General features: G+C 43.9%; 1 protein-coding gene across 2 annotated transcripts in view; it reads left to right on the plus strand.

Annotated features, from left to right (window-relative positions):
- Positions 1-21367, plus strand: part of CFAP99 (cilia and flagella associated protein 99) — a 67055-nt gene extending 45688 nt beyond the window's left edge. Inside the window, exons 12-16 of one of the 2 annotated variants that reach the window (XM_069976389.1) lie at positions 925-1066; positions 4140-4291; positions 4525-4730; positions 14834-14999; positions 20657-21366. In XM_069976389.1, coding sequence (XP_069832490.1) covers positions 925-1066; positions 4140-4291; positions 4525-4730; positions 14834-14999; positions 20657-20818 — 828 coding nt within the window. In that variant the 3' untranslated portion in view covers positions 20819-21366. Of the gene's footprint in view, positions 1-924; positions 1067-4139; positions 4292-4524; positions 4731-14833; positions 15000-20656 lie in introns of both variants that reach the window. The other variant, XM_069976390.1, reaches the window with a different exon arrangement.
- Positions 21368-22838: the final 1471 nt, after the last annotated feature.

Consider the following 22838-nt stretch of genomic DNA (forward strand, 5'->3'; position numbering starts at 1 on the left):
ACACAGAATGACTGCTGTCAGTCACTGCTGTAGTATTACTGTCTGTGAGAATATTGATGATTGGTTCTCTGGTAATGTTCAGTTCTGTACACAGTATTTTATAGTCCTTTGACCAATAAAGTGCCAACATCAGGGATAATATGTACATATCATGTTCAGTCTGGGCTAAATAGTCAAGTAGGCGGTCCTTTTCAGTGATTGACATCTCTGAATCCACACATATACACAGTCAGGTGTCAATTACTGATTAGGACCGCCCACTTGACTATTTAGCCCAGAATGAGCAGAGATTTACATGAATAAATACCAGGTTAACCTGAAACTACTCAGGATCTATTCAACCCCTTCTTATCTCTAACCTGCCTGCAGAATGGACTGCATGTTCGGTGCTACCTTCACTCTAAACCCAAAAATGACAATTCCTCATAGAACATTTGTTGATGTATCAACTTTTAGTTTCCCCTACATAATTATTTTTCCCCTTGAGATGAATGTATAACATCATTAAGCTCGCTCTTTGTGAAGAGGTCATTTCACTGGGAGCTGCATGTCGCTGTAATGCTATACAGATCACTGTACAGCAGCCTCCTCTTATCACCACAGACAGAACAGAAAGTCTCAGCTTAGTTTTAGCCCCAATCATGAGAATAAAAACTGCAAGATCACAGGATTATTTTATAATATAGATAGAAAATGGAAAATTCGAAAAAAAAATTTCACCAAAATGCTTTAAATATATGTTTAACCTAAAAACTTTATTTAAACAATAAGTTATTTTCTGATGACACATTCCCTTTAAGTCAAAGTTAAAGGTAATATACCTCTTATCTAGCAATATATATATATATATATATATATATATATATATATATATAAATTAGGTTAATTATATTATTGCATGTTCTCCTCTTATTTGTTCTGTAGACAGAGATGCTGATGCGGCAGTACGCAGAAAAACGTCTACAAGAGGAGAAGGAGATGAGGGACCTCGTGGAGCAGGTGTCTGAGGGGCACAAGAACACGAAACAAGCGAGACTGAAGCTCCAGAAATACAAGCAGCAAATAGGTATCTCCCTGGGATCATCACAAGACTAGTACAGGAATCAGGCCAGGATCAATAGGTCCCACAGGAGGGTAACATTCCAAAACTTTCCTCACTGGGATCCAGTCTAAGGCCATGTTCACACAACGTATGTTTTGTGTAAATCATGGCCGCTGTTGCAATTTGGCAGAAAAGCTTTTGCAGTTCACCAGAAATGAAGATCATGCGGCTGGTACTGAAACTGAAGTACCGGCTGGGATGATCTTTAGTAACACCGGTCGTTCTGGATCAAAACGGATCCATGTTTTTTTTTTCCGGACAAAAAATGTGGTCGGCCACGTTTTTTGTCCGTCGAAAAAACAGATCCATTTTGATCCGTTTTTTTTTATAATGGAAGTCAATGGAAAAACGGATGCACACAGTTGAATCAGTTTTTTCCATCCGTTAAGCGGATAAAAAAACGGATTGCAAAAACGTAGTGTGAACCCATCCTTATACTACGTGTAATATGGCCTTATACTATATACTAGTGAATAATAACAGAAAATGCGACCAGAGAATGGTTTTCAGATCTGACATTTGCAAAAGGAAAGTTTCTTTCTGTGATCCCACAGTCTGTCATCGTGAAAAATTATTTTCTGTACCCACAATCTGCCCTCCCCAAACCACTTGTACCTTCAGATAGCTGCTTTTACTCCAAGATCTGTCCTGGGGTCCGTTCAGCAGGTGATGCAGTTATTTTCCTAAAAACTTGGTCCAACGGCAGTGGCCTAGAGTATCTGTGCCCTAACTTTGCACCACCCCTCCGTCCCTCCTTCCCGCCTTCCTCATCATTAGGAATGCCACTGACAGGATATTTCCTATTCCTCTGCAGTGAACATTGAACAGGTGCCTTAACGATCCAGCCCATGTGCCATGCTTACGCAGCTGATGAATAGGAGAAAATCTGCCTGGGGCATTCCTAATGATGAAGAGGGTGGGGAGGAGGTGCGGAGAGGTTGTGCCAGCCTAATGCATACACAATCTAGGCCACAGCCGTTTGACACAGGGCTGCAAGTTTAAGGTTGCCTTCATACCTACCGACTGAGTCGGCTAGGTCCTGGCAGATCACTGTCATTACATACACGCAGTGGTCTAAACGACCGCTGCGTGTATGTAAATCTGCCGGCCGCTTAACCCCTTCTGATGCCGCCCGCCTCCCGCTCCAGCTCTGTATACATTACCTGTCCTCGCTCCACGGGGTCCCGGCGTCCTGCTCTCGCGCCGTCAGTGGCTGCGGCAGGGCAACACACTGATTGGCCGCGCACGAGAGCAGGACGCCGGGACCCTGTGCAGCGAGGAGGTATGTATACAGAGCGGAGCGGGAGGCGGCCGGCCGGCCGGCATCAGAAGGGGTTAAGCGGCCGGCAGATTTACATACACGCAGCGGTCGTTCATGACGTAATGTCGTAATGACGGTGATCTGCCAGGACTTAGCCGACTTGCAGCGTTATTAACGCTGCGAGTCGGTAGGTGTGAAGGCACCCTAAACGTTTTTTTTTAGGACAATAACTGCATTACCTGCCGAATGGACCCCAGGACAGATCCTGAATTAAAAGCAGCTATCCAAAGGTATAAGCAGTTGGGGGGAGGGGGCAGATTGTGGGTACAGAGTCGGTTTAAGAAATCAACGAGGGCTGTAAATGCAGTTTTGCAATATATTTGCTTGATATATTTTTGTTTTTTTGTTTTAAATGTTTAAATCAACGTCATACATACAGCCAAACTGTGCTCCATGCTTCTTCTGTGCCGATATTTGTTCAAAAACAGAGACCAAACGCAGGAAGTCCCAGTCCTTTGTGCGCTCATGCAAGGACCTGTTCATTATGCAGGTTGTATATCACCTGAGGGCTATTTACTTAGACTAATTATTATATTACTTTTTGCCAATTATCAGCTATACATGCTTACCCGCAGACAACGCTTTTTGTTGTGCAGAAATTCAGTCAGTATAATGTCACTGTGTGTTTACAGAGGTTTTGGTGCTGTGTGACAGGAGAGCTGACCATACATTGCGAGCACCCCCAGGATTCTCTTCTACTGAATGTGGATGTGCAGCGGCTGTACACATGCACATGCATAGACTTGTCCTGCTCCAAGTGCACTCAGGAATGGCTGTCAATCAATACCAAGCCATGTCTGTGAGTGTGAAAAGGTCTGGGTCCTCCTGTATTTGGTCTTTTTTTGAACAGAGAAAAGACCAAATATCAGCACTGAGATAGCATGGACAATAGTTAGACAGAAAGGGAGACACCTAGTGGCCATATGTATAGCATGGATTTAAATATAGAAAACATAAAAAAATAAAGCGAGTATATCCTAAAACTGCTTGTGATCAGAACCCCTGTTGAGTTCTTAAAAAAAAATTGCAACAGTGACTCTTTAACTGTAATTATTACAGCTGCCACCATAGGGAGCATATATAAGGTAACTGCATTTGAACAAGCAGAGCTGTAATGTAAAGCATGGGGGTCAAAACAAAGGAATAGTCCGACCTTCTGATAAGACAAAAGGTTATATACAGTAACCTCAGAAAAATAACAGTGCGGTCCTACCTTTACATAGTCACTGGTATATTAGTATCGGACCATATTATTGACTGGGTCCTTATCTCACGAGAAAGGAGACAAAAAATTCATGAGATAGGCAGTGAATAAATGGAGGAACCCTTGGTAGCGGTATACAGCTAATGCAGGCAGTACCAGGAGAGTGTGCACAGTGTATATAGCTAGGGGTAAAGGAGGCCCATGGTGCATGAATGCTAGGTATCTGGAAGACTTCTACAAGCCACTTATGGTCATGACCAAAGGTTTATGGATACATGGAGTTATAGCAATACTTCAAGTAAACCTAACTACACCTCTACCTTTCCTGGGTTTACCCACCAACATCAGACCTATGTCCCAAAAAATTAGTCCATGATGGATCCAACACCATCCATGATGGATTCTTTGATTTTACTTTCTTTGATGTGACAATTCTCCATAGTTCCTTTATTCATTGTCTTCCTCTAAGAGAGCGCTGTCTGTTCTTACCATCTGATTTCATCTTTCTCTAGTACAAGAAGTTGCAGAGGAGAGTCGGGAGCTGTTACGCCAAGCCCTGGAAGAGGCGCAGGAGGAGCTCAGGAAGAAGTTTGAGCTGATACGTGAGATACGAGCTATGGAGTCGGTGCCGATTATCAGACAGAAGTTTGTGGATCTGACACAAGTGAGTAGCAGAGCAGTCCCTGCTGGGGGGGGGGGGGGCAAATACATTTATACACTATACACTTAAGCAGACACTGTCATTTTAAAACAAATTTGACATGGTAGAGACATATCAAAAGTTTTGACTGGTCAGAGTCTGGCAATAAAATTATATAGGCAAACTGGATATGCAACTGGTTCAGTAATATCGCATGCTTAGTTTGGTCTACTTGGTCTGATTGGTCTACTCCTCAGACTGCTGGACACGGGTTGAGCTGTGAGATGTCCATAGTGGAGCTCCGGGAACGTCTGGCTTTACTAAAGGAAGCTCAGAGGAAAGACGAGGAGGAAAAGAGAGACCAGATCCTTGAGGAAAAGCAATCAAAACAGCAGCATCTTCTGGATACTCTGGAGCAGATCTCTCTACACAGGGCTGCCCAGGGCAAAGCTGCTCTTCTCAGGTGAGTGAGGTGTCCACCATTGTAACTGTGACAGTAGACACTTCACTATGTGCTCTTTTCCTGAAACTGATTTGTTCTGAAACCATGTATGTGCAAATATAGGATTTTCTTGAGAAGAGGGATATTAACCAATGGTATTGAGATGTGATCTCCTTGGTCTCATTGTCTTAAATGCTACTTTTTTGAGTCCTCAGGAATTTAGGATCATAGGGAGAACACTTAACATTGTTGGACTAGAGTGACTAGAGATGAGTTAATCTTGAGCACGCTTGGGTCCGTCCAACCTGATTGTTCGGCATATGACTACTAGTGGCTGAAGAATTTGGATGCAGCTAGGGGCGTAGCTAGGATTTATGGCGCCCCATAGCAAAAATCTTTACGGGGCCCCCCTCCCCTACGCTATATATATATATATATATATATATATATATATATATATATATATATATATATATATATACATACACATCGGTGATGTGGCCAAAAAAATTTAATCTCTTGTGGCCAGAGACAGAATCAAGAGTGACAGGCAGAGCAGAGAGCCCATGGCTGCTTGCTCTGTCAGTCCACTGTATTTAACTAAAACAGCCTATTAGGAGCCATTATGGTTATATACATAGGTACAGGAGCAGACTACCTTCTGCTTAACCCTTTATATACTGCATTGTGTAAGTAACCCAAACCTCACTTACATGCTGCAACACACAAAAGGGTTAATAAGCAAAAGACAATTAGCTCTCTGCTTCACTACTCCTGCACTGATATGCCCTGACCTCTGCAGGATCTCAGAGAACAGAGATCAGAGGTTATCAGAGCAGTGAAGCAGAGAGTTAATTGTCTTTTTCTTACTAACCCTTTTTTATGTTGCAGCATGTAAGAGAACACTGGGTCACTTACACACTGCAGTACATAAGGGGTTAAGCAGAAGGACACAGGAGGTTCTTATCTTCCCTGTGCATCATCGGGCCCCCCTCCCCCATGGGCCCCATAACAACTGCCTACTCTGCCTCTTTGGTAGCTACGCCACTGGATGCAGCCCTAGGGAGTCCTGGAAACCATAGATACATTCTATGGCTGTATCCATGTTTTCCAGGCAGCCTTAGGGCCCTATTACATGGAGCGATATTTTGCCGAATCAAGCCAATTCGGGAGATCATTGCTCTGTGTAAAAAGGACAATGATCAGCCAATAACAATGATCATTGGCTGATTAGGTCCTGACCTAAAATCATCAGCCATCATAATATCATAACAGTGATGCGAGGCTGACAGCTAATGAATCTGTAAAGAAAATATTAAAGTTCGAACATTACCCCTCCATGCTCTCTGGTGTTCTCTTTTTTTCTCCTCGCTCCCCAAAGCCGCTGGCACACCTTCAGAGGCAGTCTGAAGTTGCACTGGCGGCTGCGGGGAGCGAGTACAAGCGAAGAGGACAACGGTAGGGTGGAGAGGTAATGTTACAGCCCTTGCTGCACGATAATCAAGCCGCGTAATAGGCTCTGTAAATGAGCGACGATCTAGCACATGGGCACTCATTTACTATAGTGAATGGGACAGGTAATAGGGCCCTTAGGGCTGCATCCAACTTCTGCAGCCACAGGTAATCAAATGCTGCACGCACAAATTCAGACGGACCCATGTGTGCTTGAGATTTGTTCATTTCTACTGATGACATGATGTAAAGTTGATGCGTCTGTCAGTCACTGGGGTGTGCACAGGTTTATAGATCAAACAGGCAGAAGGGTCAGACATCTACTGGCTGCCAACCCGCTTCTTGGCAAGGTTCAAAATCTCAGTGTTAGCTTGGTAAAGAAAATAGTCTTAGGTCAATAGGTGTTCAGAGGGTTGCAAACTCCCGGAGTGTGTTTTAGTATCTTGGACTCTGCAAACCAGGGGCGTAGCTAGGATTCATGGGGCCCCATAGCAAAAAACTGTACAACCCCCCCCCCCCCCGCCAAACACAGACAATGACGCACATATACACACACAGAGGCACCATTAACGTATATACAGATACGCCACTGGCATACACACATATATACGCTGTAATGTGATTACACTAGTGCTGATGTATACACCATGAGTAGACTGTACACAGGGAAATCATCTCAGTGTAATAAGAAATACTCAACCAGAAATAAAAGAAAATGCAGCAGATATTAGTGATGGGTTCTTTTATTAGAGCCCAGCATTAATAGAAGCTGCTGCAGAACATCTTTGGGAGCAAACCTGTCAATCACTTGAGACACTATTGACATACACAAACACACATATATACCAGTGCTACAGACATTGCTGACATACACACACACACACACACACACACACACACATATAGCCACAGATACATACACATACTGACATATAAATATATACACAGATACATATATACACACACTGACATATACATATAACCACAGATCAATATATACACTCACTGACACACATACACAGCACTTACAGCTCCCAGGCTTCCCCCTCCTCCTCCTGTAGTCCGGGCTGATCTTCACATAGAAGTATTGAGGACCTTTGGGTCATGTGACCCAAAGGTCCTTCATCCCTCTCCTGTGCCGTCTGGCAGGTCCTGCTCCTCTGTTCAGCCCGCTCACCCGGCACTGGGGGAGCGGGGTACTTACCATGAAGGCAGGGCAGGCTTCCTCGGGCCCCCTTCCTGCAGGGGCCCCATAGCAGTCGCCTTCCCTGCCTTCATTGTAGCTACGCCACTGCTGCAAACTGCTTTTTAAAGAAGTGTTTGCTTGTACATTGGCTGCTCACTGGCCCTATCACACAGGGCGATATCGAACTGTTCAGCGAATAGTCACGTCATGTAATAGGGCCCTTAGTGTAAGTGAAATCCTAAAGTGTCACTGTTGTTATAACTTTCAAAATCTAAATCAACAGTGGATGTGATATAAAGCAAGTTTGCAATATACATTTATTATTTTTGTTGTTGTTGTTATCATGCTGTAAAACAAAGCTGTACTTACCAGAAATCCAGGTCCAGTCTCCTGAAGGCAGATTTTCTGACTTGTGCTGGTTGAAAAAAGAGACTAAACACAGGAATTCCGGCCAGTACAGAGAGTCACGGCCCAATGTGTCCATCAGTCACATGACTGCCTTCTCTGTGAGCGCTCAGATGGCCAGGGAAATGCTGGACTTCCTGTTTTCTGACTTTTGGATAGAAAAAAAAAGTCAGAAAACAGGAAGTGCAAGTTAAAAAAAAAGAATGTTAATTGCAAACTTGCTTTATATCAACTGTTATATCTATTGTTGATTTAGATTTTGAGAGTTATAATGACAGGTCCACCTTAAAGGGGTAGTGCGGCGCTAAACAATTATTCACAAAATTACACACATTACAAAGTTATACAACTCTGTAATGTATGTTATGTATGTGCATGGCCCCCTTCCCTGTGTTTCCCCCCACCCATGCTAGACCCGGAAGTGAGGTGCATTATACTCACCGCATCTCGTGTCGACACCCTTCTGCCATCTTGGGACAATGACGTAGTCTTCGGGAAGCCGGCCGAACCACTCCATCCATCCCTCATGCCGGCCCCCCTCTGCGGCGTCATCAGCAGCTCAGCCGCCATTAGCTGAGCACAGTTATGCTCAGCCAATCGCGGCTGAGCACAGTTATGCTCAGCCAATCGCGGCTGAGCACAGTTATGACGTGGCAGAGGGGGGGCGGCATGAGGGACGGATGGAGCGGTTCGGCCGTCATTGTCCCAAGATGGCTGATGGGGGTCGACACGAGATGCGGTGAGTATAATGCACCACACTTCCGGGTCTAGCGTGGGTGGGGGGAACACGGGAAAGGGGGCCATTCACATACATAACATACATTACAGAGTTGTATAACTTTGTAATGTGTGTTATTTTGTGAATAATTGTTTAGTGCCGCATTACCCCTTTAAGCCCAAATTAGGACATAATGGGCAAATAATCCTAATCAAAATCTGACAAGCATGGATTTACCTCAAAGGGGCTATCCAGGATTAGAAAAAGCACTGATACTTCCTTAGAAAAACAGCACAACCTCAGGTTGTATGTGGCATTGCAATGCAGCTCCATTCACTGCAGTAGAACTGCTGTCTCTGGAAGAAAGTAGCCATGTTTTTCTAATCCTGGATAACCCCTTGAACTATGAACCCACCAGAGGGGAGTAGGTGAATGACTGCTATACAGTAGTAAAGTAAAATAAATAAGGCACAAACTTCTAGCAGTCACCTCTCACACCTCATCCGATCCTCAACCATTATATTCATATTACAGTCAATTCACCAAAACAGACATCATTTACTTCTATGTGATTTTTTTTGTCCTATGAGAAATCGGTTGTTAATCTGTTTTTGGATTTTTCCGAAATATCATTTCCACAATGCGCTGCGAGATCAGCGGAGCATGTCATTCATCAGCGTGTGCCTCATTGTCCTACAAAGCTCCCCAGTCACCAGGGGATGGCGGCAATGTTAATCATCCTCTGAACTGCAGCAGCGAATAATTAAAGTCTTTACTGGTAAAAATGGATTATTCTACCCAGAGACAAATAGTGGCCCCGTCCAGTATAACATAATCCTTTTTATATAGATGCGCTTAAGATCTTCCGAGATTTCTTTTTTTGTTCTATCAATTGCTCAGTAATCTTTTTTGCTAGGTAATATTGGTTACAGCTTGGGGACAAAATGTAGGTGGACTGAAGATTTGCAGACAGTATGACCCGGTATTGAATGCACTCTAACTCCATGGTCATCTCTTAAAGGGGTATTCACATTATGGACTATCCCCAGTATTTAAATTTATGCAGTACATCCTAGAAATCTGGTGTGACATATAAACTTTACACAAGATCACCCAACCTGTGACTTATCTGTTGCAGAACTACAACTCCCAGCATGCCCTGAGAGCAGGACATGCTGGGAGTTGGCGTTTTGGAAAAGTTGGAGAGTCATAGACTGGAGCTTACTGATTTATAAGAAGCACATTCTAAAAAGCTTTGCCCTGATATGTGACATGCACTTGAAATAGGATCATTCAACCAATGGTTGCAAAACTACAGCTCCCAGCATGCCCTGTGATCTACACAGAGCAAACTTATTCTGCACTTGTAGGACCATCTATGCAACCCAGCTGCGTATTGCATCTGCTTAGCTGCTAGCGTGATGGTCTGTATAATGAAATCTGTCCATACGCATCGTCCAGCCTGACAGTTTTGGCAGGATCAGATGACAGTCTGTGTATGGTGGCAGTCTGTTAGCTGATAGCAGATGACAGGGCTAAGAAGGACAGGTCAAGTGCATCCAAGACTCTTTGTTCCCAAAGGGGATAAGCTGGTACTAGAGAGGTGTCTGGCGGATGCTCATCCCTTTGTCTCAACTGAAATGAACATGAATGATACATTCTGGGATTGTTTGGTATTACTGGCAAAAGAAGTCAATACATTTTACTATTCGGTATCAGTGTAAGGTTGGACATGCTGAGAGCCCCCCATGCCATCCACTTACTCCATTCAGCTAGTATGAGACTTGATACAACTTCTGATTTGGAAGCTGTTTATTTCCCCCAGCATCTGACCTAGTATCATTGGGTGTTACCATGGCCAAGGTATGTAGGATCTTGGGCACCATCACAATGATATCAAAGTTGTGGAGCAGCAGTCAATATTGTGCCACCACTATGTCAGGCTGCCTTTCCATAACTTTACAAGGACAAAAGAGCAAAACGTTGGAAGATAAAAAAAACCCTGATATATTGGAGGAGTCAAGAGATGCACTCACCTATTTGAATTATGCAGGTGTAGGCAGAGCTTTACCATAAGCATCCTCTGTGGATGCTGTGGATGCACTGAGCTGACAGGTCAGCGCTTGCTTCCCCTGCTTGCTGCGTGCGCTAATCCACAGACAACGAGCAGGGAACAGTGGAAGGAGCCACTTGAACAATCCTTAGATCATTTGGGTGGCCCACTGAAGTCAGGGGCGGTCTACTGCAGCCGCCCCTATTGCAGGCAGCAGACCACCACTGCACAAATCGCATCCATCTGGTCTCTGCTCCGCTTTGCATTGGCTCCTGGTGCTGCCACTCCTTGTTCTGCCAAGAAGTGTAAAAACTGTTTCAAGTTGATTCCCTTCTGCCAGGCTCTATGTCTGCTTCACATTGGCAAGCTGTCAAAGCGGGAAACTAAAGTAGAGCCCGACATGCCCATTAAATCTTCTTTTAAGCGAACATATACACCTTCTGTACAGGACTCTGAAACATGCATGAGGCCATGTTTAGGCTGAAGTGCGTTGGATCTTGCTGTCTTCCACATCACTTTATGTGCAGTCTGTAATAGGCTCTGTGCTTTTTAATGGATCATAATAAAGGATCATACTGTTTTGATAGGACATTAGAGTCCTGGAAACGGTTGCACAAGAAAACCCCACCAGGTGAGGTTGGTGTATAGAGTCTATATACCTTGCCTGAGCTATAAGCCAGTACATACATATGTTCCATATTAGTGTGTGTTTGTTGATTATTTACTTAGTTGATTTTTTATTGAACATGGAGGATATGTAATTACGGCGTACATGCCGGGAGCTGACGGTGACCCAAATGTTCAGGTGTTAAATTGCCTAGTACATTACTTGTGTTAAAAGGTTTTAAAGAAGCAGCTAATTTTAAAATATCCGGTAAAATTCGCCCCATTACCTGATTTATGTAGCTGCGGTAGCGGCGGCAGCATAATTAGCTCCTTCCTAGACGGCTCATTTACATGCAGACGTGGTACAGCTGCACTAATAAATACAGTTCAAGCTGGAGAGGAGACTTATTTACATATCACAGCTGCAGGCGGCGCAGAGGTAAATCGCTGGCGACACCCAGGTGGAACAGGCACAGCACGCCGGGACACCAGCTTCCAGGATCTACTATTGCTCATCTTACTCCTCCAGTAGGGAAGTTATTTCTCACCGTCCTGGAGTATATCGTGTGTATTCTGAACTCCTTACAGTAATTGACATACAAAACAGATTCATAGTCAGAGGTGGCCCCAGGCTGTGAAGGGCTCAGGGCTTTATTTTGGATGCTTTCCTGTAGGTCAGACATTTGTAGTGACCTATAGGTGGCACTAGGGAGTTTTTTCTTTTATCATTAAAGGAGAAGTCCGGCGAAAATGTTTATTAAAGTATTGTATTCAGTGGCGGATTAAATGTACCCTGGGCCCCGGGCTGTCTGCCCTACCTGGGCCCCCCCTCCCCTCCTTCCATGCTTTCTCATGCTTGAGAAAGGCTGATATACAGCCGAAACGTTGCACACACCACACACACAGTATACAGCCTGACCCAGAGTAACACCACACACAGTATACAGCCTGACCCAGTGTAACACCACACACAGTATACAGCCTGACCCAGTGTAACACCACACACAGTATACAGCCTGACCCAGTGTAACACCACACACAGTATACAGCCTGACCCAGTGTAACACCACACACAGTATACAGCCTGACCCAGTGTAACAGACACACACAGTATACAGCCTGACCCAGTGTAACACCACACACACAGTATACAGCCTGACCCAGTGTAACACCACACACAGTATACAGCCTGACCCAGTGTAACACCACACACAGTATACAGCCTGACCCATTGTAACAGACACCACACACAGTATACAGCCTGACCCAGTGTAACAGACACCACACACAGTATACAGCCTGACCCAGTGTAACACCACACACAGTATACAGCCTGACCCAGTTTAACAGACACCACACACAGTATACAGCCTGACCCAGTGTAACAGACACACACAGTATACAGCCTGACCCAGTGTAACACCACACACAGTATACAGCCTGACCCAGTGTAACACCACACACAGTATACAGCCTGACCCAGTGTAACACCACACACAGTATACAGCCTGACCCAGTGTAACACCACACACAGTATACAGCCTGACCCAGTGTAACACCACACACAGTATACAGCCTGACCCAGTGTAACACCACACACACACTTACTTATTACAAAGAAACTCCTGGTTGTCAGCAGACAGCAGCTCCATGCCTCTCTCCTCCTTCTTCCTCCTGGTCCCGGCACTGGGTTCTTCCGTCCCTCCCCCTCCTCCCATGCAGGACCCCAGACTGCAGGCTCACTGCAGTTTTGCTTCTATCTTCATCCAGGTGGGCACCGGGTTCTTCCTCCGCTCCTACCCCGACAGCAGAGGAGAGCAGATGGGGGAGGAAACAGGGCCCCAGACTGCTGGCTGCAATGAGGCACAGACTCGGTCAGCTCAGCCTCACTTCCTGCATCACCAGCTTCCTCTGACCGCTGCGCTGCGCTGCGTCCTGCCCACCTGGAGCAGCGTACAGCCGCAGCTCACGCAGGACAGGGAGGGGGGACTCCAGTGACAGCGCGCCACAGCAGCACATCACTCAGGGGCCCACGGGGCCCCGAAAGTGATGTGCTGCTTTGTAACCTCATGCATAGTAATAATGTGGGCGGCATGGGCCCCCCGGAGCCTCGGGCCCTGGGCGGCCGCCCATACCGCCCATATTATAATCCGCCACTGATTGTATTGCCCCCCAAAAGTTATACAAATCCCCAATATACACTTATTACAGGAAATGCTTATAAAGTGCTTTTTTCCCTGCACTTACTACTGCATCAAGGCTTCACTTCCTGGATAACATGGTGATGTCACTTCCTGGATAACATGGTGATGTCACTTCCTGGATAACATGGTGATGTCACGACTCGACTCCCAGAGCTGTGTGGGCTGTGGCTGCTGGAGAGGATGATGGCAGGGGTATGCTCAGTAATCCCTGTAAAGCCCTGCAATCCACTCTGTCTCCTCCAAATGCTTCCCCCTCCCCTGGTCAGAAGACTAAAGACCCTATTTCACGGAACGATTGTCGGCCGTTGCAGCCGATAATCGTCCCATGGAATAGAAGGCAACGATGTCGGCTGATTGTTGTATCGTTTGTCTTTCAAACATGTTGAAAACGAATGTGACAGCAGCTATCTATCTATCTATCTATCTATTTATCATCTATCTTTCTATCTATCTATCTATCTATCTATCTATCTATCTATCATCTATCTTTCTTTCTATTTATCTATCTATCTCCTATCTATCTATCTATCTATCTATCTATCTCCTATCTATCTATCTATCTATCTATCTATCTATCTATCTATCTATCTCCTATCTATCTATCTATCTATCTATCTATCTATCTATCTATCTCCTATCTATCTATCTATCTATCTATCTATCTCCTATCTATCTATCTATCTATCTATCTATCTATCTATCTCCTATCTATCTATCTCCTATCTATCTATCTATCTATCTATCTCCTATCTATCTATCTATCTCCTATCTATCTATCTATCTCCTATCTATCTATCTATCTATCTATCTATCTATCTATCTATCTATCTCCTATCTATCTATCTATCTCCTATCTATCTATCTATCTATCTATCTATCTATCTATCTCCTATCTATCTCCTACCTATCTATCTATCTATCTATCTATCTATCTATCTATCTATCTATCTATCTATCTATCTATCTATCTATCTTTCTTTCTATTTATCTATCTAATCTATCTATCTATCTATCTATCTATCTATCTATCTATCTATCTATCTATCTATCTTCTATCTATCTCCTATCTATCTTCTATCTATCTCCTATCTATCTTCTATCTATCTCCTATCTATCTCATATGCAGGCAATCTGTGCTGATTTATGAAGTCTCCAGGATTTTGCTATGTACAAAATAAAAAATAGCAAATATTTTCCCGACAGATAAAGAGAAGGTCTGGAAACCTTGTTCCCTGCAAATGTTCATTTTCACAGGCAGGCAATGTAATTTTCCACTTCAGCTGCCGCCTTAACTCAAAGCTGCAGAGTCAGGGTAAACTTGGCGTTAAGTGTAACAATGAATCACCCGTGTGACGGCCCAAAATGTGCTGCTATTTGTGAGCCCTCACCTGATTAGAACAAGCTTGCTTTATTAGGAGATGAAAATATACTTTTTTTTCTTCTTTTTTTTTTATTAAGGTATATACTAGATCTGTTTTATTTCATTTATCTTTTTGACAGGCTGGAAGAGAAAAAATCTAAATCTCAGCTTGGAAAAGCTGCTATAGCAAACAATGATCGCGTCACTGAACTGCAGAGAAAACTCGAAGAGAAAATGTCTGAACGAAAGAGACAGACCGAAGCCTTGAAGCTGAACCCCCAACGTAACACCACCAAGTCTTCTAAAGTAAGTGTATAGTCTGGGTATGGGAAAAGTAAAGTAAGTGTATAGCCTGGTATAGTCTGGGTATGGGAAGTTGTACTAGATTACCCAAACATGTTTCTGTCTATGGAGCCTAAAAAAAAATCACAGAAATACGCCTGCAAATGATCGCTGACATATATATTATACCACACTAATAGCAAAAAAAATCACAGAAGGGGTATATACTACACTCTAAAACTTGACTTTTAATAAATATCTTATAAAAAACATAGCCCCACAAAACAAACAAAGAAGGAGAGGAGCCCCCTATCAAATAATATCCTCCTCACAAAATAAGGCAACCAGGTGATACAATAATTTAAGGTAAGAGTATTGCAAACTTTCTTACCTATTAGATGAATAGGATGTAGTATCACTCCAGATGTTTAACAGGGAGAGGACAATTGGTTAGTGACAAACAAAAAACATATGGAGACAGTTGGGCACAATACCTCATAGGTGAGTGTTAGATCTAAAGCCTACTCCCACAGGGTCTATGGAGCACTCGCCCTAAAAAGAGCGACCCCTACCCCGATCTACCCCTTGGTCAGTCCCTATTAGTCCCTTAAAGAAAAAAATCTAATGCCCTTAAGGTCTCCAACGCGTTTCCTCCAAACACTGGATTCATCAGGGAGAGATATCCATAGGCAATGCAACAGGACTATAACCAAAAAACATTGACATACACAAACAAAAAGTTATACCCAGGCTAGTGAGCCTCTAAACAAAGGGGTATCAACTGATTCAGACAGTGGTCTGCATATCAGATATATGCCGGCTCTCACCACTCTCACTGGCGGAGTCCCGGGAGGTACAGCAGTGGCTCCTCTCCTCACTCACTCACCTATGAGGGACTGATAGGGTTAAGTATTGTGCCCAACTGTCTCCATATGTTTTTTGTTTGTCACTAACCAATTGTCCTCTCCCTGTTAAACATCTGGAGTGATACTACATCCTATTCATCTAATAGGTAAGAAAGTTTGCAATACTCTTACCTTAAATTATTGTATCACCTGGTTGCCTTATTTTGTGAGGAGGATATTATTTGATAGGGGGCTCCTCTCCTTCTTTGTTTGTTTTGTGGGGCTATGTTTTTTATAAGATATTTATTAAAAGTCAAGTTTTAGAGTGTAGTATATACCCCTTCTGTGTCTATGGAGCCTGTCTCCTGCTGTGAGGTAGAACAATCAGCTTTCTGCTTAGAGAAGCGCCCAGCTGGGCACTTCTCCCAGTTATATCTACAGGTGTTTACTATAACTATATATACCAGGTAGACCACCACTTTTAGAGCAGAGTAGTGGTCGGTAACCCACACAATGAGCTGCCAACAATGGGAGGGAAAGAGCAGCATATCAGGAGAAGGAGGCAAGTTTGCTAGATGAATGTATTAGCAAAAATATTTACTTAGCGAGTCCTTTAAGTACAGTGGTGCCTGAATTACGAGCATAATTCGTTACGGGACCGTGCTTGTAATCCAAATCCACTCTTAAACCAAAGCAAATTTCCCCATAAGAAATCATAGAAATGCAGACAAATGGTTCCACACACCAAAAATAATGATTTATTATTCTGAATAACAAGTAAAACAGATGAAACAAACATTCAGAAACAGCAGAATATGTGATATTATAAGTTACTGTACAGTAATGGAGAGGATGGGAAACACAAGGGGGGACAGAGACTGCAGGGAGCATGAAGGAATGAGCAGGGCAGATGTGGGCACATACATGCAGCGCTCTCTGTCCGGGGAGAGAGGGGTTACAGCTATGAACAGATAACCTCCACAGTCCTGTCCCCTGATGTAAGCCCCAGCCTGAAGTGGATCTGCTATGATTTGGAAGGTGAGGGAGACCTCCTGGGTCAGAGTACAGTGCTGTAGACCCCGCTATGCAGACCACGCCCCTCCCCCACTCCCCCTCCCACCCAGCACAGGGAGCTCTTAAACCAAAGCAATGCTCTTAAACCAAGTCACAATTTTGAAAAACGGTGAGCTCTTAAACCAAAACGCTCTTAAAGCGTCTCTGTACCCACAATCTGACCTCCCCAAACCACTTGTACCTTTGGATAGCTGCTTTAAATCCAAGATCTGTCCTGCGGTCCGTTTGTCAGGTGATGCAGTTATTGTCCTAAAAAAATACTTTAAAATTTGTAGCCCCGTGCCCTACGGGCGTATTTGTGCCCTAACTTTGCACCACCCCCTCCGTCCCTCCTCCCCACCCTCCTCATCATTAGGAATGCCACTGGAACATTTACTTCTGTTTGAACATTACACAGGTGTCTTATTGATCCAGCCCATGTGCCGTGGTAACACAGGTGGTAAATAATAGGCAATCTGCCTGGAGCATTCCTAATTATGAAGAGGGTGAGGAGGAGGGACGGAGGGGTGGTGCAAAGTTAGGTCACAGATACTCCTGTAGGGCACGGGGCTGCAATTTTAAAAGTATTTTTTTAGGACAATAACTGCATCACCTGCCGAATGAACCTCAGGACAGATCTTGGATTAAAAGCAGCTATCCGAAGGTACAAGTGGTTTGGGGGGTCAGATTGTGGGTACAGAGTCGCTTTAAACCAAGGTACCACTGTATAACTATATTTGTTGAGATAGGAAAACCCTTTTAAGGTATAGTTCTGCTTTCAAACTAAATTTGCATTCAAAGCCATATCATTTAAAAACTATACTGATTTATTAATCTAGATCTAATATTGAGTCAGATCACAACTTACCTATCCAGTCACAACCAGAGCTTCACACTAAATTCTGCTGGTTTCCTGTTAGCTCTCAGGCGGCATCACCTAACTTCTCACACATGACCGACCGTGATGGTTCATTGTGTATAGAGCAAAGGTGGCAAGTCTTTTTGCTGAGTCCAAATGTGAGATATTATAATGTGTGATCTATGGCGTTAAAGTCCCAACAAGGCTAAAATAAGGCGAGATCCTATAAACAAGCTATTGCATGAATTCTGACATGATTTGATCACAATACAGTTGCGCTTTGGATGTGACACACACTGCCTGATGATGTGGTGGTGAACAACAGCATTACAGTCTGATGAAGGGCAAACAAGTCTACTGCAATGCAGTAATTACGGACCTTCATCTAAGCTGTAAAAGGGATTTTCCCATCTTAAGGCTATGTTCACACTGCGTAAGTTCCACAGAAATCACGGCCATTGTTACAATGGCCGTGATTCCTCCGGTACTTGTGTAGTGCTGCAGGCTGAGGGAATTCCGGCCGGAGTGTATACACATAGTGTACACTCCGGCCGGGATCCCTAGCGGAGTCCCTAGTGAATAGCGGTCGCAGAAAACCCTGTCAGTGCACAATATGGAGCGAGCGGCCCCAGCCACACCCTCCATAGTGTGCAGCGGGGAGTTCTGATGCGGCGCGCACGGATGCACTAGCATCAGAGCTAGAGATGAACAAACGTTCGTTCAAAAGTTCGTTCCGACCAGACTTCCATATTTTTTTGAAAAGTTCGGTCCGACCGGATTTCGGATTTCTTTGGATTTAATAGTTTAAAGCATCTATATGATACTGGGTAGTGTATTTGGTTGAATTTAGGGATTTACATGTCAGTAACATCATTATCTTTTCAATATCTCAAAGTCATTTTTTTTTTTAAGACTTCAATATTCACCATTACAGGGTCTATGCAGGAAACTCACCATTACAGGGTCTATGCAGAAAACTCACCATTACAGGGTCTATGCAGGAAACTCACCATTACAGGGTCTATGCAGGAAATTCACCATTACAGGGTCTATGCAGGAAACTCACCATTACAGGGTCTATGCAGGAAAAAGGTCACAAATGCAGTGAAGGAGCAGCAGTAGTCATTGGAGGCCATTGTAGTTTTATTCTACAGGCGTGCACGAGAGATATATATTTGTGTCTCAGGAAACAACGTATGTCATATACACTCTCGCAAGGTGCCACTATAGTACTTGGATATCTGTATAGCACTTTTTTTTTACTATTATACAGACATGCACTAGAGGTATATATGACACTAAGGTTGAGAAAACTCTTTTCTGGTTTCTATTTTCTTTCTGGCGTTTTTGTTCTATGCACCCTTTGCTATCCTATGCCTAATCTATCTATCTATCTATCTATCTATCTATCTATCTATCTATCTATCTATCTTTCGCCCTCTCTATTTTTCTCTCTCAATCACTATATGTTTCTCCTCTCCGCTTTCCTAATAATCGTTTTGGCTTTGCATTTGTTAAATATCTTCTCAGAACAGCAGCACGACGATTAACAGGGTTTTGTCACTGACGAGCTGTGTGCACTAGTAACAGTCTCCTTCTCAGCAGAATGTCTCATGCGGTCATGTGACCGCTCCTCTTAAAGCAATACCGACGTCACAGGGGGTTGGCTAGTTCAACATCCCTGCTGATTGGTTGATTGGTTGATGTGTTCCGGGCATCATGGGAAAGCGCTTTTCCCGCCCGGAATACTTCCTGCTTTCTAAAATGCCAGCTGCCATTTTAGAAAGTAAGAAAAAAAATCGGAATGGACTTCCAAAAATCCGAATCCGATCGGACTCGGACTTTTTGGAAAATCCGACCGAACCGGTTCGCTCATCTCTAATCAGAATCCAGCGGCGCTAAAGATCATCCGGCCGGTACTGCTGTATGGAACGGCCGGTCTCTTAAAAGGTCTGAAAGGGGTATTCAGCTTAAACATAACTTTTCATATGTTGCTGTCCATGGTGAGGTTAACAATTCATTTTATACATTTTATTATCTATTCAGTCTTTTTCCCCCAGTTATCAGCTGCTGAAGGCACAAAATTGGTGTGTGAGCTTTTCTCTCCATCTCCCGTCTGAGATGGCTGATATAAACAATTACCAGGAAGGCTGTATCTGCAACTTTGTAGCTTCTTTAGAGAGGGCATTACAAAATTGTTACAAAGTTGTAGATAGGGACTTGTTTACATCAGCCTTCTCAGAAGGGAGGAGGGGGATAGGGAGAGAAAGGCACACTCACAGTTTTTTGCGCCTTCAGCAGAAAGCAGCAGCTGAGAACTGAGGGAAGGAGACTAAATAGATAACAGGTATGGAATAAATTGTTAGTCTCACTATGGACAGCAATATATGTAAAGTTATGTTCGAGTGGAATACACCTTTAAGATTTTATCCTCAATCCACAGGATAGGGAATAACAAGCAGATTAGTGGGGGTTAGACCTCTGATCCCAAAATGGGAACAAAATTGTACCTGGAATGAACTCTGATACGTTTGATGGCCCCTAAAGGTTGTATATGCGCACTGTGCACCATTCATTCAATCAGGACAATTTCATTCAATCAGGACAATTTTCTATTGCCACCTAGCAGAATTCCAAATCCCCTATAGAACTTAAAGGGGTTATCCAGCGCTACAAAAACATGGCCACTTTTCCCCTACTGTTGTCTCCAAATTGGGTGAGGTTTTGAAACTCAGTTCCATTGAAGTAAATGGAGCTTAATTGCAAACCGCACCTGAACTGGAGACAACAGAAGGGGGAAAAGTGGCCATGTTTTTGTAGCGCTGGATAACCCCTTTAAGGGGAAACTAAGAACAGGTAAGAAGAATCCTTTGTATTGTTGGTGTTTGTTGAGATCTATTCCAGTAAAATCTTTTCTCTTGCAGAGCTCCTATGAAGAGAAGCACTGGAAGGAACTGGAAGAGAGCAGGGAGCGCCAGGCCCGTCTGCTCCAGTATGGAGTCGTGTCCAGAGAAACCTCTCATAGGATGGCCGCTTATCAGGCTGCAAGGAACGGGACCTCACAAGCCTGTGTGATGCCGTCATAAACTATCCACGTCAATGGACTTAATGCTCCCCTCTCTCCCTACAGACTGTTAGGAAACTACAGACATAGTAATAAATAAAAAAGTACATAAAATAATAACAAGAGAGAAAATATTCTTCAGCACATTTTCTGAGTGATGCTATATTTCACATGTTAGGACAGGTTCCTGTATTATTGCCAGTGCAAGCACTATATATATATACTACTTTAGATTGCATGTTTTAGCAGATTATTACAGCATTTTGTTTCTGTCAGTCATTCCACTATGTATTGTAATGGGAAACCAAATAAGATGAGGTTGTATTGCTAGTTCCATAGGTACATGTGGTTGTTATACCTCATAGGAAATTGGGTAAGTATGATGACCACACTGAACACAGTATAAAATCTACAGCATCAAATGTGTGAACATACCCTAATATAGGGCTAAGCTGACTAGCATTGGAAGTGGAAACAAAGGGACTCACACTGGCTCAGCAGTCTGCAATCTTTTTACATCGAGTAAAGAGTAGAGATGAGTGAGCCTAGAGCATGATCAGGTCTGTCCTACCCGAACACTTGGAGGGAGATTTATCAAACATGGTGTAAAGTGAAACGGGCTCAATTGCCCCTAGCAACCAATCAGATTCCACCTTTCATTTTTCAAACAGTCTGTGAGGAATGAAATGTGGAATCTGATTGGTTGCTAGGGGCAACTGAGCCAGTTTCACTTTACACCATGTTTGATAAATCTCCCCCTTGGTGTCTGAAGAGGTTGGATGCAGCCCTAGGGAGTCTCAGAAAACATGGATACAGCCAGAATAATGCAAAACATTTACACCCCCTGTATAATGACTCTCATTATTAAATTTAAAGGGGTTGTATCATCAAGAAAGTTTAAACGGATGCAGTATGTGAAATTAAACATAGTTCATATTTTTTTCTTGAAATATACAGTTTCAGAGATATAGAGTTACTAATCCCCCATATGCCTGTATTTTTTTGATAACTTGTTGCTGTTGGTTTCGATTCTAAGGTGGGCCAGACATGCGTAGTTCAACTGCAATCTCCAGGGAGTACTGACAATTGGTCTCCACTGAGCCTGCAAGCAGGGGGATTGTGGGGAAGTGTGTGGACTGTTGCATGGCAACAGCAGGGTCACGGTTTAAAGAGGAAACCAGGAAGTAATTAAATTCATGGTGATGACAAACTGTGATGTTAAAGGGGTAGTGCGGTGCTAAGCAATTATTCACAAAATAACACACTTTATAAAGTTATACAACTTTGTAATGTATGTTATGTATGTGAATGGCCCCCTTCCCCATGTTCCCCCCTACCCGCGCTAAACCCGGAAGTGTGGTGCATTATACTCACCTGATTCGTGTCGACCCCGGCCCCCATCTTGTGACAATGATGTAATCTTCGGGAGGCCGGCCGAACCGCTCCGACCGTCCCTCGTGCCGGCCCCCCTCTGCCGCCTCACCAGCTGCTCAACCGCGATTAGCTGAGCATAACTAAGCTCAGCCAATCGCGGCTGAGCAGCTGATAACGCGGCAAAAGGGGGGCCGGCATGAGGGACGCGTCATCAGCTGCTCAGACGCGATTGGCTGAGCTTAGTTATGCTCAGCCAGTCGCGGCTGAGCAGCTGATGAAGCGGCAGAGGGGTGTCGGCATGAAGGAGGGCTGGTGCGGTCCGGCCGGCCTCCCGAAGATGACATCTTTGTCCCCAAGATGGCGGCCGGGGTCGACACGAATCAGGTATGTATAGTGCACTACACTTCCGGGGGTGGGGGGGACATGGGGAAGGGGGCCATTCACTAACATAACATACGTTACAAAGTTGTATAACTTTGTAATGTGTGTTATTTAGTGAATAATTTTCTAACGCCGCACTACCCGTTTAAGTGAACTCAGAGAAGCGGACTCCAATTTTTTCATTAATAATAAGCAGACACATCCTATTCTGTAGAGCAGGGATGGGGAACCTTCAGCCCTCCAACTATCCCTCCAGCTAGTTTTGTGACAGCTGGAGGGCCAAAGGT

Source organism: Dendropsophus ebraccatus, chromosome 7 (genome assembly GCF_027789765.1).
Source record: "Dendropsophus ebraccatus isolate aDenEbr1 chromosome 7, aDenEbr1.pat, whole genome shotgun sequence".
Taxonomy (NCBI): Eukaryota; Metazoa; Chordata; class Amphibia; order Anura; family Hylidae; genus Dendropsophus; species Dendropsophus ebraccatus.